Consider the following 16263-nt stretch of genomic DNA (forward strand, 5'->3'; position numbering starts at 1 on the left):
GACATGGACCAGCTGAGAGTTGGGGAGATGAATTATATCGAGTCAGCCTGGACTCGTCCCCAGTTCTGTGTTTCCCCGTATTAAATGGGGTTCATGTGTGTTAGGTCCCCCAGGTTTCCCTAGTGGGTTAGCTAGATCAGCCAGACCTGGTTTTTTGTGATAGTGTCCGGCTGTGTGACACTGTGCCCTGTCGCCTTCCCTGTGCAGGTGAAGGAGATGGCCTTGATCAGAAACACTATCCTGGAGTGCCAAGTGTGTGGTGAGACTGTACTCCTTCACTGGACAATATCTCTGTACTCAGCCCATGATTCTGTGAATAGACAGATGTCCCGTCAGAGCTGTCAGGTGCTGGTCCTGGATGGCCAGCATGTCTGCAAGTCTTCGTTCGGTATTGGCTTCACTAGAGAAATTCCCAGTTTCTCCCAGTTCTTCAAGTGCTGCTGCCATGAAGAGACCTGGAAAACCTGCAGACACATCAGCCAGCCAGGACCCAGATCAGACATGGAGAACATGTGTAGATATATGTAGAGTCGGTCTGGATATTCTAAGATAAGTTGACCAAGGTTCTGATGTTTTGGAAGAACAGGCAGAAGTTGCTCTGAATGATGAGAAGCAGAATGAAAAGTCTCTACCAACATAGCACCATAAGCCTGCATGATCTTCCATAGAGGATCCATATTAAAGCCCATTTCACTGTCGATTGCCTGGCTATACTGCACTGATCAAGGGCAATATTTATGACTATTCTGACTGAGCATACCTAAAGCAGAACTAGAAAAGCCTCTTCCGACAGTTTTCTTGTAGCACTGTAAAATGATCAGAGGATATGGATGTTCATACTGTATATCCCGATATATCCATATGTGTGGTATATGATCACATGCATCCACCTATCACACGTCATGTCAGCTCAATATTCCAAGGCAGGTGTGTGCTAGACCTGTGCTGGGAAGCATACTGAGTAAAAAGCAGGTCTTAGGTACAGTTAAACAGGCACATATTTTTAATTGATCGTATCATTCACCCCATCTCTTAATAAAACTGATGTTTTTTTAACATGACAAAGAAATTTCGGTACGACTTTATTTAAGTGTTGCTGCATGATGGCTCTATATCCCCTTCATAGCTGCTATACAAGGCGTTATAATCACGTGCGTCACGATTTATAGAGGGATGGATGTTTGCCTGTTATGCCTTCTGGAATGCAGGGGTAGCAACACCCTGTTCCTGTTACCGTAACATTAGTTTTTTACGGGACAGGGCTGTTAGCCTTGTGCCCAACCTCCAACATGGAGGTCCTGGCGCCCGGCGTGGGACACGAACCCGTTACCCTGAGATCACGAGTCTCATGCTCTCCCAACAGAGCTCTTCAGGGCCTGCAATTTATAGACAGGTGCAAATTGCATCATGTGTGCGTAAGAGGTCATGGCTTTTATTTTAGTATCATTTCTACTGCTTGGTGCGGTGAGATGTTACAACAAATGCCATGACCTCTGATGCACACCTTATGTCATTTGCATGTGTCCCTGGTTATAACGTCTTGTGTTGCAGCTTTGAAGGGATTATGGAGCCATTATGCAGTAACACCCCAAAGTGTTGGTGAAGTTTCTCAGAAACTCTTCCTCTCCGTTTCTCTCTCTCTTTGTCCCAGGTTTCCACGAGCCGCGATCCCGTTGCTCCCCCAATCCCTGTTTTAAGGGGGTGTCCTGTATGGAAACATATGAGTACCCCGGTTACCGCTGTGGGCCCTGTCCCGAGGGCACCGCTGGCAATGGCACCCACTGCCAGGACATTGACGAGGTACCCCTCTTCAAACACACAGCCTGGCGCTGCGCCCCGGTTCTGCCTTTGTTTCCACCCCACCTCTGCACAAAAGAGCAATGCTGACCCCTGCTGGTCATCATGATTAAAACACTAACCTGCTGCTCAGTGTTGTCCCTGGTATTCACTGCTGCCAAATGCTCACCCCCTTGCAGAATTCTGCGCCCTGCCTTCTGAGAATTGTGTCCATATGCAACATTCCACTGCTTAATACTGGCCCCCATGTCCTGGGTGCATTCCTACACAGACCAGTATGTGCTGGTGGGCCTCGCCATTTTTATCTTCTAATAATCTCTCTGTCTCTCTGCCTCCCTGCTCCTGTCTCCCTCTGCCACTGCTTCCCACCCCCGATCTCAATCCCCCCTCTCCCTCTCTCCCAGTGCTCCCTGGCCCAGCCCTGTTTCTCACCATCGGGGTGTGTGAACACAGCCTCGGGGTTCCGCTGCGACCCCTGCCCCCCGGGGTACTACGGCCTGCCCCTCAGCGGGGTGGGAGTGGAGTTTGCCAAGAGCCACAAGCAGGTGAGACCACGCACACACCCCCAGACATACCCACAAGGGGCTGTCAGTGAATGTGAGTTCTGTGAGTTCGTACATCAAGATTAGAATGACATTGTTAAAGGGTGAAATCGGTACTATTAAAGCGATTTTTTTTGGTGCAGTTAGGTGATCCTATCAGATAGTGACGTCACTGTTTTGTGATGTTAAATAGTGATGTCACAGATGATCCTGTTAGTGACATCATAGTTAAAATGATGTTGTTAGAGAGTGATGTCACAGTCCTATTAGATAGTCACATCACTGTTAAAGTGATGTTGTTAGGTAGTGATGTTACAGTTAGGTGATCCTATGAGATAGTGACATCACTGTTAGAATGATGTTATCAGGTAGTGATGTCACAGTTAACTGAGTGGTGTTGTTAGATACGGATCTTGCAGTTAGGTGATCTTACTAGATAGTGACATCACCATTAGAGTGACACTGTTAGTGGGATATTACAATGAGGTGATGCCGATAAAATGACGCTATGGCATAGCTGAAACTCCAGCTTTAATTCCTGATTCCTATTATTTGTCCTTTGACTGACCACATGCAGTCCATGTGATTGGTGTTGCTCGTGTACTCGAACATGAGGAGCTCTGTGCGGGCTGACGCCTGCTGGGAGACCTGGCGGTAAAGAGCGCTTGCCTCTTTCTCCGCAGGAGTGCGCGGACATCGACGAGTGCGCGGAGGGCAGCAACGCCTGCGTACCCAACTCGGTGTGCGTCAACACAGTGGTGAGAGCTCGGGCCACGAGGGTGGTGGGTGGGGGGGGGTGAGGGGCGGACCCCCGCAGCACAGTGAGGGTCAGAGCCCCAGTCCAGCCCAGCAGACAGGACGGAGCTCTGCCGGGACGGTTCTAGAGGGTGTGTGTGGGGACGTCCTGTCGCCTGCTCCTGCCCTGCTCTCTGAAGGCAATGCCGTAGAGAACGGGGAGCCTCTGCTCCTCTCTCAGGCTCTGTCCCCCGTTCTCTCCCGGTCCGGCAGGGCTCCTTCAGGTGTGGTCAGTGCAAACTGGGCTTTGTGGGCAACCAGACAGCCGGCTGCTTCCCGCGCAAGTCCTGCAGCACGCTGACCTTTAACCCCTGCGACGTCAACGCCCACTGCCTCATGGAGAGGAACGGGGAGGTGTCCTGTGCGGTGAGTCTGCAGGAGAGCTGGGGGGGGGGGGGGAGTTTTTCGATTTCGGCTTCATTTTGGATGAGCCCGATGGCTCTCTCACCTGTGACTTTCCCTGTCGTCCCTGCCCTTCCCTCCTGCAGTGCAACGTGGGCTGGGCGGGAAACGGCCACACCTGTGGCCCCGACACCGATATTGACGGCTACCCCGACCAATCGCTGCCCTGCATCGACAACGACAAGCACTGCAAGCAGGTCGGTGTCTGACTCCCGTTCCAGGGCTGAGTGTCGTGAAGCATTGAAGCTACTAGGATAAAAGGTGCTTCTTTAGTGCAGTTTATGGAGAAATCTGCCCCTGACCACAATAGAACACCTCTTTTTGTGAAGGAGCACCCACACTTTGCTTATAGACCCTAGCGGCCCTCTGTGGGAACACTAGGGGGCGCCACACCAGCTCCCCATCTGTGTCCATGCTGGCCTGGGGAAGCGATAGCGCCACCTAGTGTGTACAATCGATGTTGATTGGAAAGAGGTCCTCAGGATCTCATATATGAAGAATGCGAAGTGGCCAGTTCACCTGAGTAAAACAGTGTAGGGGTGAAAGTATGGGGTGAAAGGTGAGGGTGCTGTTTTTCACTGTGGGTTATTCTGAGGGGTCTGGAGGGGCAGGGCATGTAAATATCAGAATGGCGCATCAGATCCTGCTAAAGCCTCACCGCAGGAGGTCCTCATTCCTCGTATTGATTCCTCCACTCGTTTTCTCCACCCCTCTCCTCTGCTCAGGACAACTGCGTCTTCACCCCCAACTCCGGGCAGGAGGACGCCGATAACGACGGGATCGGGGACCAGTGCGACGAGGACGCGGACGGGGACGGCATCAAGAATGTGGAGGTCAGCCCCCCCCCCCCCCCCCGCCACTCCTCTCTTCGCCTGTCACGTGTCGCCCCTAACTCTCCACCGGATCAGATCAATAACACCGATCAGCTGTTCGCTCGCCCTGATCGGTCTCAGAAATAATGAGGACGCGTGATCCCACGTGATCGGGGTTCACCATAACGAGTTCAGCAACACCAGTTTGGAAAAGTCTAACACTTTTAGTTCTCTTCTTGTAGTTCTGGGGCAGCTCCAATATCAAGCCAGATCTCTATGAGTTCTGCAGGTTACCAGAATGATCATTCTTGTGTGACTGTGTGTTTGATTCACCTGCCTGTCTCTCTGGGCTCTGTTTTTTTCACTGTGTGTCTGTGATTAACATTGTCCATTCCGGTACACATCCGAGTCTGTGCTGCCAAGGTTAATGTTCGAGGCATCGCCAGTGAAGTAGGATGTTGCAGGCTGGCGCCCTCTTGTGGTCATCCAGCATCATTTCAAGTTTTCGGCAGCAGCGTGGATCCTAATGAGCTCGGATCCTCCAGTACCACCCAGCCCACCTGCCTGGATTGAATCCCGAATACGAGCCTTCGGAACAAGCGTCTGCGTCGGGCCCTGCGGACGCTCCAGAAGTGTCGCTGATCCGTTGTGTCCCAATCCCTCCTCTCCGCAGGATAACTGCCGCCTGGTGCCCAACAAGGACCAGCAGAACTCGGACACGGACTCGTTCGGGGACGCCTGCGACAACTGCCCCAACGTGCCCAACATCAACCAGCAGGACACGGACAGCAACGGGGAGGGCGACGCCTGCGATAACGACATCGACGGAGACGGTAACCTCCGACCTCAATGGTACCCCCCCCCCCCTCCCCAGCCCACAGACACCCGCCTCCTGGACTTTAGGCAGAATCCTTGACGTTCTAGTTGGGAAACAGCAAAGGATTCAAACGGAATAAAACGTGTTTATTTTTACCAGTTTTTCAGGAAGTTTGCGGTTGTGTCTGGCGGCTCTCTCAGCGATCCGTTCTCTCTGGGAGGTTCTGGTTCCCTTTTTTCCTGCTTCAGTGCTTTTTTTCTCACCTGGCGCGTGCAGCTCCGCTGGGTGCGATCATTCGGGATTCCATCCTGGGCCGGGGGGAGAAGTTCTGGGCTGCCTCAGCCTTCCCTTCCGGAACAGGATCTGTGCGCCGAGCCCCGTCCGCATGACAAAAACCCGCTGCAGTTTTGTTCCCAGTCTCAAAACATTTTAAAAATTCCTCTCGATCAGTCTGCTACAGTGCCCGTCGCACCGGTTCGGCTTCACAGAGTTGTGGAGCAGTTGGTTGTATCTTCATGTTCTGCCCAGTGGGAGAAGATCGTTCTGCACCTCCTACAGTGTCCCATGTTCACCCTCGTTAGGCACTGGACTAGAAATTCTGTTCTTGAGCAAAGAGCACCACCTAGTGCTCCAAGAAAACCTCCTCCTGCAGCAGCCTGGTTTTCCTGTGAGGTCTCCCATATGAGTACTGTGGGGCCAGGCCTGCTGAACCTGATGTCTGAGAAGATCAGTCTGAAAGGCTGCAAGTGAGGATGACTGATGGGAACTCTGAACTGGAGCCCTCTGTGTTAGATTGAGCTCAGTAAACTACATAAAAACCCTGACTCCCTGACTCTCGCTTTGTCAACCAAGAGGAGGTCATTTGACCTATCCTGTGTGCTTCCTGGCTTGTGCCTGATTGAAAATGATCCCTGAATCCCTGAAAGATCCCTGTTCGGCGGCACTAGGTCCCAGACTCCCTCAATCTTCTCCCATCTCTTCTGTTCTCTGGCCTCGTACCCCCCGGGACCTTGGACTGTTGATCTTAAACACGTGCAAACAAAGATTGACTTGGTCAGCATCTGTTATGGTTTGCAATTCGAGACCCTAGTCCCTCAGCAATTTCTATTACAGGCTAAAGATAGTGAAGCTTCTGTCCCCCTAAGCTGTTGTGGTGCACCTTTCCTCGTCTGACTTGAACCCTTTGTGCCTTCGTGTCTGGCAGGTATCCCGAACGTCCTAGACAACTGCCCCAAGGTCCCGAACCCCCTTCAGACTGACCGGGACGGAGACGGGGTGGGCGACGCGTGTGACAGCTGTCCTGAGATCAGCAACCCCACCCAGGTGAGGATGACTCCTCGTTCCCCCACAGTACACATGTGGGAACTGATTCATTGTGCAGTTCATCCTGGGGTCCTTATTAAGCTATTCATGCCGGTCCGTCATCACAGTGGCCCAGCATGTTAGCCAATAGAGGTTGCTAATATTTTGGCCGGTGGTTGTGTTGCGCGTTGTATGTCGTCTAGTGCTGCTCACAGCTGTTTTAAGAAGGTGAGCTGCATGAATAATGTTCACAGCTTAGCGGCACGGACATTATTTTTATTTAATTTGTTTAATCTTTTTTCATAACTTGAATTTATGTAGTAATATGTACCCCCTGGAGATCTTTTTGTCTTGAACTGTTATATGTACTCTTGTTTGTATTGTAATTTTTATTATTCTGTTAAGCATAAATACAAAAAAAATTAAAAATGTTCACAGCTGTAATGAGAGAAGTGACCTTTAACCTTTCACCTCTTCTTCCTCCCCACAGACGGATATTGACAATGACCTTGTGGGAGATGTTTGTGACACCAACCAGGACCTGTGAGTGCTCATGCTGTATAGCACCTTACACCCCAACACAGCATCGCTGCCATGTACTGGACAATCCAGATACCAGCAGGGAAATCCAGATATCCAGCAGGGAAATGACTGACTTCCCTCCTCCTCTTCTCCCACTCCCTCTGTCTCTCACTCCCCTCCTCCTCTTTCTCCAGTGATGGGGATGGTCACCAGGACACCAGGGACAACTGTCCGGAGATTCCCAACAGCTCCCAGCTAGACTCGGACAATGATGGGATTGGAGACGACTGCGATGAAGATGACGACAACGATGGCATTCCCGACTCCGGACCTCCAGGCCCGGATAATTGCCGGCTCATCCCCAATCCCAACCAAAAAGACTCCGATGGTACGGGCCGCCAGTCTGGGGCCATGAAAGTGGTCCAGGTCTTTGGCTCTGCTTGGCTTGTTCCTGTACGATGTAGGATAACTGACAAGCTCCTCTCCCCGGCCGCCTCCCTCCCTAGGGAACGGGGTGGGCGATGTCTGTGAGAACGACTTCGACAACGACACGGTGATGGATCTGAACGACGTGTGCCCGGAGAGCGCCGAGGTCACCCTCACCGACTTCCGGGCCTATCAGACGGTCATTCTGGACCCCGAGGGCGACGCCCAGATCGACCCCAATTGGGTGGTGCTCAACCAGGTCAGTGTTTCCATGACAACCAGAGTCAAGGGCTGGACCACCGTTTTGTTCCATTCCACTCTGTTGCCAGTGGTGTTTCCCATGGCAACCGTGGTCAAGAGCTGGACCGCTCTTCCACTCCATTGCCAGTGGTGTTTCCCATGGCAACCATGGTCAAGAGCTGGACCACTCTTCCACTCCATTGCCAGTGGTGTTTCCCATGGCAACCGTGGTCAAGGGCTGGACCACTCTTCCACTCTATTGCCAGTGGCTGTTCCAGTCCATTCCCAATTTGGTCAATTAAGAAGCAGTTAAGGAATCAACTCTATTAAACAATTAGATTACTTTTAAGACAGTAATTTAACAGCAATTAAAGTGGCCCTCATCAATGCAGGTCTTTAAAAGAGTCGAAGAGAGGTGGGTTACCTGTTGTGACACACTTTCTGTGTGTGCGTTCCCAGGGCATGGAGATTGTGCAGACCATGAACAGTGATCCTGGGCTGGCAGTAGGTAGGTACAGTATGCTGTCCTCCACTGAAGGGGGTCCTCCAGCCTCCTCCAGGGGGTCTCTCGCCCGCGCCCTCGAGGCTCTGACCCGCGCCTGTGCTGTGCCCTGCAGGCTACACGGCCTTCAACGGGGTCGACTTCGAGGGCACCTTCCACATCAACACGGTGACGGACGACGACTACGCCGGCTTCATCTTCGGCTACCAGGACTCCTCCAGCTTCTACGTGGTGATGTGGAAGCAGACGGAGCAGGCGTACTGGCAGTCTGTGCCCTTCCGCGCCGTGGCGGCGCCGGGGCTGCAGCTGAAGGTGGGCACTGCCAGCTGGGCACGTCGCTCAGCCTGTGAGCTCAGACGCACCGCCGCCCTCCTGCCCTCCTGCCCTCCTGCCCTCCTGCCTGCATTTATCCAGTCCAGTCAGATCCGTTTCAATCCTTGTCCCACCATCCTGCCTCTTATTTCCTCTATCCTTCCATCACCTTCACTTCTCATTCCCTATCCCTCATCCTCTCATTCCTTATCCCTGTCCCTATCCCTATCCTCATTCCTGATCTCTCTCCTTATCCCTCTGCCTCTCATTCCCTATTCCCCTCCCTGTCCCTCCTCTTCATTCCCTATCCCTCATCCCCTCATTCCTTATCCCTCTCCTTGTCCTTTGTCCTCTAATTCCTTATCCTGCTCCCTATCCCTCTGCCTTATTCCTTACTCTTCTCCTTATCCCTATCCCTCTACCTCATTCCCTATCCCTCCTCCTCATTCCTCATCCCTCTCTGGGTTCAGTATGCCAGTGTCCTGCCTGGGACTGTGGGAATTAGCTCACTCTCCCTGTGCGGGCCAACTCTTCCTCTCAATCCCCAGGCGGTGAAGTCTCGGACGGGGCCGGGCGAGTTTCTGAGGAACGCGCTGTGGAACACGGGCGACACGCCGGGCGAGGTCACCCTGCTGTGGAAGGACCCCCGCAACGTGGGCTGGAGGGACAAGACCTCCTACCGCTGGCACCTCACCCACCGCCCGCAGGTGGGATACATCCGGTACGATCCCGCAGAATCCCGGCACAGGAGTCCAAGCTGGGCCTCTCTGTGGTCCGGAGCATCACTATTCTGCTGTTCTGGGCCGGGCTGTGCCATTATTCCACCTCGACTGAGCCTTGAGGTGTGTGCTCTGCAGCTGAGACAATTGATAAGATAAGATTTAAGATCACTTTATTAGCCATATACAATTTCTTGCATTAGGAATTTGTCTTTTCACATACTCCAGCTTGCTCTCCATGAGACACACAGACAGGGTGAGAAGCTGGGGGTCAGAGCACAGGGTCAGCCATTGTACAGCGACCATGGAGCAGCTGGGGTTCAGGGCCTTGCTCAGGGGCCCAACGGAGTAGGATTCCTCTGCCGGCCACGGGATTTGAACCGGCAACCTTCTAACCATAAGCGCAGAGCCTTAGCCACAAAGCCACCACACATCATCATCATCATCTAGTGCCTTTAAAAGTATCTCCTTCAAGCACTTGCCAGGAAAAGGAAAATAAATAATTTATAACAAAGAAACCAGAAACAAAGACGGGAAGATAACAGAGTTAGCACTCTTTAAAACTAGGGTTTAGAAGCAGTAGAATATGCCAAGGAGCAGCAGACGTCATTTAAGTAAACGTATTTCTGCACAGGAAGGTTTTGAGTCTGGGTTTGAAAGCACCCAGGGTACATGACTCTGGCATACTTGGGGATAGAGTTCCAGAGCTTTGGGGCGCCGCAGGAAAAGGCCCTGTCACGCATGGAGTGTATGTGATCTTGGGGGACAGCAGCAGAGCAGAAGGTTGCGAACTGGGGAGTAGGGCTGTAATAAGTCAGACAGGTACCGAACCCAGAAGGAGGAGATCTGCCAGCTCCCACTCTGTCCCTGCTGAAGTTGATTTTCTTGTGTGCGTGTAGGAGGGGTTGACCCTGGACCCCTAAAGAGGCAGCACACAGGGGCTCAGGGCTGCAGGAGCGAGGGTGGGGATCCGTTGCCCCGGGGGCCAGCAAACAGCGCCCCCTGCTGAGACTTGCAGGTTTCCAGCTCCCCCCTCCGGTGCTTATGCAGCTCCAGCAGGTCACATGACGATGGAGGCATGTCTGCACGTGCCTGGTTCTCTCCTGACCGGGGTCCAGCAGTGATCGTCACAAAACTAAGCCTTTTAGGCAGCTGGAGATTCCAAATTAAGTAAATCAATCTAATCACTATCGCCAACTACCACTACCCTGCTGTTATATTCTCTCTCATATTGCTCTTCAATATGCAGTTGCTACCACCTCTGATCCCTGTCGCTGCCACTCTCGCTGTCATCTGCTGAGTCACAAGACTCAATGTAAACCCTGGAGCGGATCAGTCTGCTGTGCAGTGGGATTCTTACTGATGTCACTGTGAACCCTGGAGCGGATCAGACTGCTGTGCAGTGGGATTCTTACTGACGTCACTGTGAACTCTGGAGCGGATCAGACTGCTGTGCAGTGGGATTCTTACTGACGTCACTGTGAACCCTGGAGCGGATCAGACTGCTGTGCAGTGGGATTCTTACTGATGTCACTGTGAACCCTGGAGCGGATCAGACTGCTGTGCAGTGGGATTCTTACTGATGTCACTGTGAACCCTGGAGCGGATCAGACTGCTGTGCAGTGGGATTCTTACTGATGTCACTGTGAACCCTGGAGCGGATCAGACTGCTGTGCAGTGGGATTCTTACATACTGTGGCACAGCAGACCTGATCCAGGGATACCCTGGGGAGCAACTGCCACCATAACTTCTGGGATCCCGGCCACAGTTGGCCAATGACACTATGCAGGCTCGCACCTGTGGCATCTGGACTGCAATGCTGCACTGGCATCTCTGACTGAGCATGACAACTTCCTGATCCACAAGCCTGACACACCAAGCTCCCTTCCCATCCCCCAAAATCTCACCCCAGCAGCAGCTCCAGATGTGCTCCGACCCTCCCCAGTTAACGCAGCCTGCGCCTCCGTGAGCACAGCGGTCTCTCCAGCTCTCCATTACACGATGACGTTGAGCATTTGCACCTTGACACCAGATTTCTCCCTAAAATTCCAGCTGAGTCCTTAGTGCCAGCAAATATGCAGGGCTCTCCTGCAAAGTTTGGGAGGGAAAACTCTGGAGGCCCTTCTTTGCACAAAGAGGGGTGGGAGTCTGGAACAGGTTGCAAACATGCTGTTAAAGCCTTTCAAGAAAAGACTGGTCAACAAATAAGACCCTTTGAGACTCGGTAAGATACGAGCAGTGAAATGACCCTGATGGGCTGAATAACCTCTATTATGAGCTCTCTGAGATGCAGAAAACCATGTAAGGAGAAATAAACACTTTTAAGCGAACTCCCTGCCATCTGGACACTAGAGGGCGAAGCCTTCAGTGTTTTAAAGAGGGGTGGGGGGACAGAAGGGGGGGCGATCAGTCGATTCTCCCTTTTCTTCCCAAACCTCAAGGGAAAGTTCAGGGAGAGAAAGAGCTCCCCCCCCACCTCTCCCCCCCCCCCAACTGGCCATTGTCTCCCCGTCGCCATGCCAACCCAATCCTTGGCAGGAATGTGGTAGCTCAGCAGCTCTGTCTTTTCATATGCAGAGTGGGGGACCCAGGAGAGAGAGGGCGAGGAAAACGGGAGATGGGGGGGAGGGAGGAAGAGGCAGAGGGAGCAGGAGAGAGGAGCGAGAAAGGTGGTCAAAGACAGAAGGGTGGAACAGGGCAGGGAAGGGTCTGGAGGCTGAGACGGACAGGAATGGGGAGGTCAGCGAGACTGAACACGAGCTGAGGAGAGAGAACAGGCAGAGGGCTCGCGAAAATATGGGGAAAAGTGAAAAGTTGCCCAGCTGCCGGGCCTGCGCTCACATAAGGCCAGATCATCTCCCACGTTAACTCGCTTTGAACCGAAATCTGCCAGCAGGGCACGGGCACACCAGAGTATCTTCAAACCCCCCCCTGCCTCCCCAGTGGAGATGATCTGTGAGCTGCAGCTGGTGCCACTGCTCTGGCCAGCGCAGTATACTGTCATCTTAAGAACACTGCTTCCCTGCCTTGCATTGAAGAAAGAGTGGGGGGTCCCTGTGGGGGCTGGAGAGCTCTCTCACTCTCCCTCTCTGCCCCCAGGGCTCATTCAGACGTGCTGTGAATGACACCCTGCTCTGTGCGGTGCTGAACAATTCACACGGGGACAGCCGAGCGCTCCGGTGTGCTGGAGAGGAAAGAGGCCGAGACCGGGGCCGACTGCAAGGGCGTTCTCTTGAGACCCACAGTCTCACCGCCCTCGCTGTCAGAGATGCTGTTTTGAAAAGGGCGCTGTGGGCTGTGTTTTCCGTTTTCTGCTTTTTTTTTTAGGAAATAGACCGTCTGCTCGGAAGCACTCGATGCACCTGCTGGCTTTAACCTTCTCCCACTGCGGCGCTCGAAAAGCCGACAGCTGGAACTCTGTCCCCTGGCTCGTCTTGTTGCCCAGCTGCAGGCCGAGGGCGACCTGCTTCCCAGCAGGCCATTTCCAACTCCCCTGCGTTCTGGAGTTCCACTCCAGACCTGTGGAACCGGCTTTGCCTTCTGCACAGAAGTGCTCGTCAGGATTTTAGTGCGATTGTAGTTAGCGGGCCAGCTTGGGAGGCTTAAACGGACTCCAGCATTGTTTTCATTCATAAAACTGACCTCCCTTGCCCCTCCCCCTCTCCCGCCACACCCCTCTCCTCCTGCGTGCCCATTGGCTGCCCAGCTCCGCACACCTCCAGTTGGATGGCCCCACCTCCTGTGTGTCATTGGCTGCACTTCTGCTTTTACAGCAGTGTTTCTTTTTTGTTGTTTTGGCAGGGTGAAGCTGTATGAAGGGCCTGGATTGGTCGCTGACTCCGGGGTGATCATCGATACCTCAATGAGAGGGGGCCGGCTGGGCGTGTTCTGTTTCTCCCAGGAGAACGTCATCTGGTCCAATCTGCGCTACCGCTGCAATGGTATGGGAGCAGGGGAGTTGGGGGGGGGGGAGAGTCAGTTTGTCTTGGTCTGTCAGAGGTCAGAGGTCACAAACAAGCAAAGTGGGGTATGTTAAAATAGCCTGGTGCTAGATAGCCCCATCCTCAATCAGAAAAGATGGAAAACTGGTATTAATCAATGCCAAAGTTGGGAAGTGATTTGATGAGGTCACTAAGAGCTGGTGTAATGTAAGAAAATGAAATTCTGCCACCCTCTGCACATTCCTCCAGTTGCCATGACCTCTCCTGCAAAACATGACTCCTGCAGAAGGTCACAGGTCACATGAGCATGTCTACAACAGATTCCCACTTGTTACCAGAGAAAGCCAGTCGGGGTCAACTGGCGATCCCAAACTGGGATAACTCAGCTCAAGGACCTCTGGATACATCAACAGCACAGATGTGAAGTCTGGATCTCATTTTACACCTCTATAACAAAACAAAAGCAAAACAAAAGCCTAGTTTTCCTTAAGCTACTAACTCAATTTCTGAAATTCCTCTCCAAAAACGGCTGGGTAACTGGCTCCTAAAACAAAAGCCCCCCTCTTAGATTCTTCCAAACTCCTGCTCTTCCACACTCCATCAGTAATTTCCTGATGTGCCATCTGTATCCAGCTTTGTGGTCTTTTAACTGTCAGCTGACCAATTGAGTTCCACCAGTTGGTCAGGTGACGAAGGATGGCCATTAATTCCCAAATGCATCCTGGGGAATGTAGTTCCAGCGAGATGTCCTCTTAACCTTCTGCCCTCTTACAGGTTGTTTTGTAACTTAAAAACGAATTTAGTTCATCTAAAGCATGGAGCCTTCAACCCTGCTGCTGGACGGCCCATATCCAGCAAGATGTTTTTGGCAGCCATTAAATCCTCAATCAATTATCTGCATTAAAACAGTTAAACATGATTTTTACAAGTAATTTAGTGATGATTTAAAATGAAGACACTTGCCCTCAAGATTCAATGTTACCTTAATTGAACAAATGACTTGCTTAGTAGATTTAGAACTTACAATTTAAAAGAACAGGTGATTTGTAGGACAGACTAGAAGGGGGCTCTGTAGACCCAGAGCTGCAGATCTCCTATACAAACTGAATCTAATGAGTTTTTTAGAAAAACAAAAAAGTTAGCATGTGTCATACCTGCGCTTGTGTCAAGGCTGCAGATTTCATTAAAAAAACTTTCAGTTTTCAGTGTCTGATGGGGGTGAGGTAGCAGCACAGAAAGAAATTGTGTCTGCATTTAATTGATCTAAAGTCTCTGTCTGCGCAGTGCAGGCTTGTGCCTGAAACCATGTCCCTGCTCTCCTGATTTCAGACACTGTGCCTGAAGACTTTGAACCGTTCCGAAAGCAGCTACAGCACAACTACAAGCTGTGAGGGGGGCGTGGCGAGGGGGGCGTGGCGGGCTGTGGGGCGTGAGGAACAGCCCCTACACGAGTGCAGCCTGAACGCCGAGACGCTTCGGGTCCCCACAGTCTCCTGCCCAGTGCAGTTCTTCCTGCAGAGCTGCTGTGAGTGTTTGAGAGAGCGAGAGCCTGTTGATTTCTGTGTGCATGCGTGGGTGTGTGTGTGGTGTGTAGAAGGAATCTTGCCGGGAATCAGACACTTTCTGCTGAAGAGGTTTCATTCGTTTCCGATTTTATAAGCTGCAGGGTCTTGGGCAAAAATATACTGATGGAGGGGAAACAAACTCCTAGCTGTTTGACATTTATTGAACTACCCCAGCGTGCATCTTTGTAGATGTGCTCACAACAGGGTAACAAGCAGAGAACACCCAGCTTGGGACAGGACTTACCGTATAAACCAGAACCCGTGTAAAACCTGGACTGGCCTGTAGCTCTGGGATAGGTGTCCTGAGGCTGTGCTTGTGCTGCAGACATGCGTGTGTGCAGCTGGTGGATGGAGTGACTTCAGTCCAGGAAGTTTGTAGCTTATATTTTTTTAATCTCAAAGTCAAGAACATGGCTAAAACCCTAACACCTGCTGTCAAAGTCAGTGTGAGCTCCCTTTCATCTTCCTTGTGGAGTTAACATCCTCAATTTAGTTCAAATGCTTTCTGACACTTTAAGTGTTTTGTGCACCAACTGGTTAAAACGTTAAGGACCACCAGGAGGACTCTTGGTGCCAGTGTGTTCCTAATATTTTGGCCAGTGGGTATACAAGACCAGGGTGATAGTAAGCACCACCACCTGAAGTCCACCACGTCCTGGCCGTTCCTGGGCAGATGGTTACCAGCCCTATTCCAGTCACTGCACCCAGATGCCAGTACCAGGGTCGAATGTCAGGATTTAATGGGTCAATCTGTGCTCCAGACAGGCACCTTATTTATTCAGGAGGCCCAGGACTGAGTGAACGATCCAGGCCAGTCTGTATCTTCCCAGTACAGACAGGTAGCTGGGTCTCCAGAGATAAACTAGATAAAAGTATTGTACTGTAGCTGTTACTCTTTCACTGTTTTGGTTGCTAGTAGTCTGCTGTTCCTGGGGATCTTGTCCGGCGGGATCATGAGGGATCACAGGGGAACAGTTTCAACAATGTGGCTGGGTAATTTGTTCCAGACACCCACCACCCTTTGTGTAAAGAAATACCCCCATCAATGCTACAAGCATTCCCTTTCAGTTTCCACTAGTGTCCTTGTTTCAGTAGGTTTCTGTAGCTGAGGGAGTGTGATGCTGTGTGTGTGTTATGGGTAATGCGTGCATTGTAATGAGATGTCTGTTGGTTTATTTCCACCCTATATATATATAGCAGTGGTTTCTAATAATAATTTGCATATTGTCAAAAACAGAAAAACAGCAGGTGAAAAGTTCAGAAGTCATGCTGGCACACAAGTGCACAAAGGAAAACCTGCTTAGTAAAAAAGTGAGGCATTAAAGACTTGCAAATACAGCTGGATGCATATGGACAATCCATACAACCTGGTTGTCTTAACCCCTGTCTTTTTACATGGGTGTCTAGGCGTGTGCATGAATTTCGTTTGGATGTACACGGATTTCGTGTGTATACAGTGCAAACCTGTGTCTGTCTGACTAAATGAAATAAAAATGATAACCGTGGGTAGATCGGGAAATCAAAAGTGCGATTTCATGGCTCGACAGCACCCACGCAAGGGCCCTCTT

The 16263-nt window shown here is 51.6% G+C and overlaps 1 protein-coding gene across 1 annotated transcript in view; it reads left to right on the top strand.

Annotated features, from left to right (window-relative positions):
* Positions 1-16204, top strand: part of thbs3a (thrombospondin 3a) — a 29329-nt gene extending 13125 nt beyond the window's left edge. The window contains exons 7-23 of the mRNA XM_088620569.1: positions 208-259; positions 1652-1800; positions 2202-2342; positions 3023-3097; positions 3348-3500; positions 3623-3733; positions 4262-4369; positions 5022-5181; positions 6370-6488; positions 6958-7010; positions 7184-7377; positions 7496-7674; positions 8115-8163; positions 8273-8469; positions 9018-9190; positions 12991-13130; positions 14460-16204. Coding sequence (XP_088476695.1) covers positions 208-259; positions 1652-1800; positions 2202-2342; positions 3023-3097; positions 3348-3500; positions 3623-3733; positions 4262-4369; positions 5022-5181; positions 6370-6488; positions 6958-7010; positions 7184-7377; positions 7496-7674; positions 8115-8163; positions 8273-8469; positions 9018-9190; positions 12991-13130; positions 14460-14521 — 2115 coding nt within the window. The 3' untranslated portion in view covers positions 14522-16204. The remainder of the gene's footprint in view (positions 1-207; positions 260-1651; positions 1801-2201; positions 2343-3022; positions 3098-3347; positions 3501-3622; positions 3734-4261; positions 4370-5021; positions 5182-6369; positions 6489-6957; positions 7011-7183; positions 7378-7495; positions 7675-8114; positions 8164-8272; positions 8470-9017; positions 9191-12990; positions 13131-14459) is intronic.
* The last annotated feature ends 59 nt before the right edge of the window (positions 16205-16263 follow it).

This window comes from Lepisosteus platostomus, chromosome 26, assembly GCF_059453375.1.
Source record: "Lepisosteus platostomus isolate fLepPlt1 chromosome 26, fLepPlt1.hap1, whole genome shotgun sequence".
Classification (NCBI taxonomy): domain Eukaryota; kingdom Metazoa; phylum Chordata; class Actinopteri; order Semionotiformes; family Lepisosteidae; genus Lepisosteus; species Lepisosteus platostomus.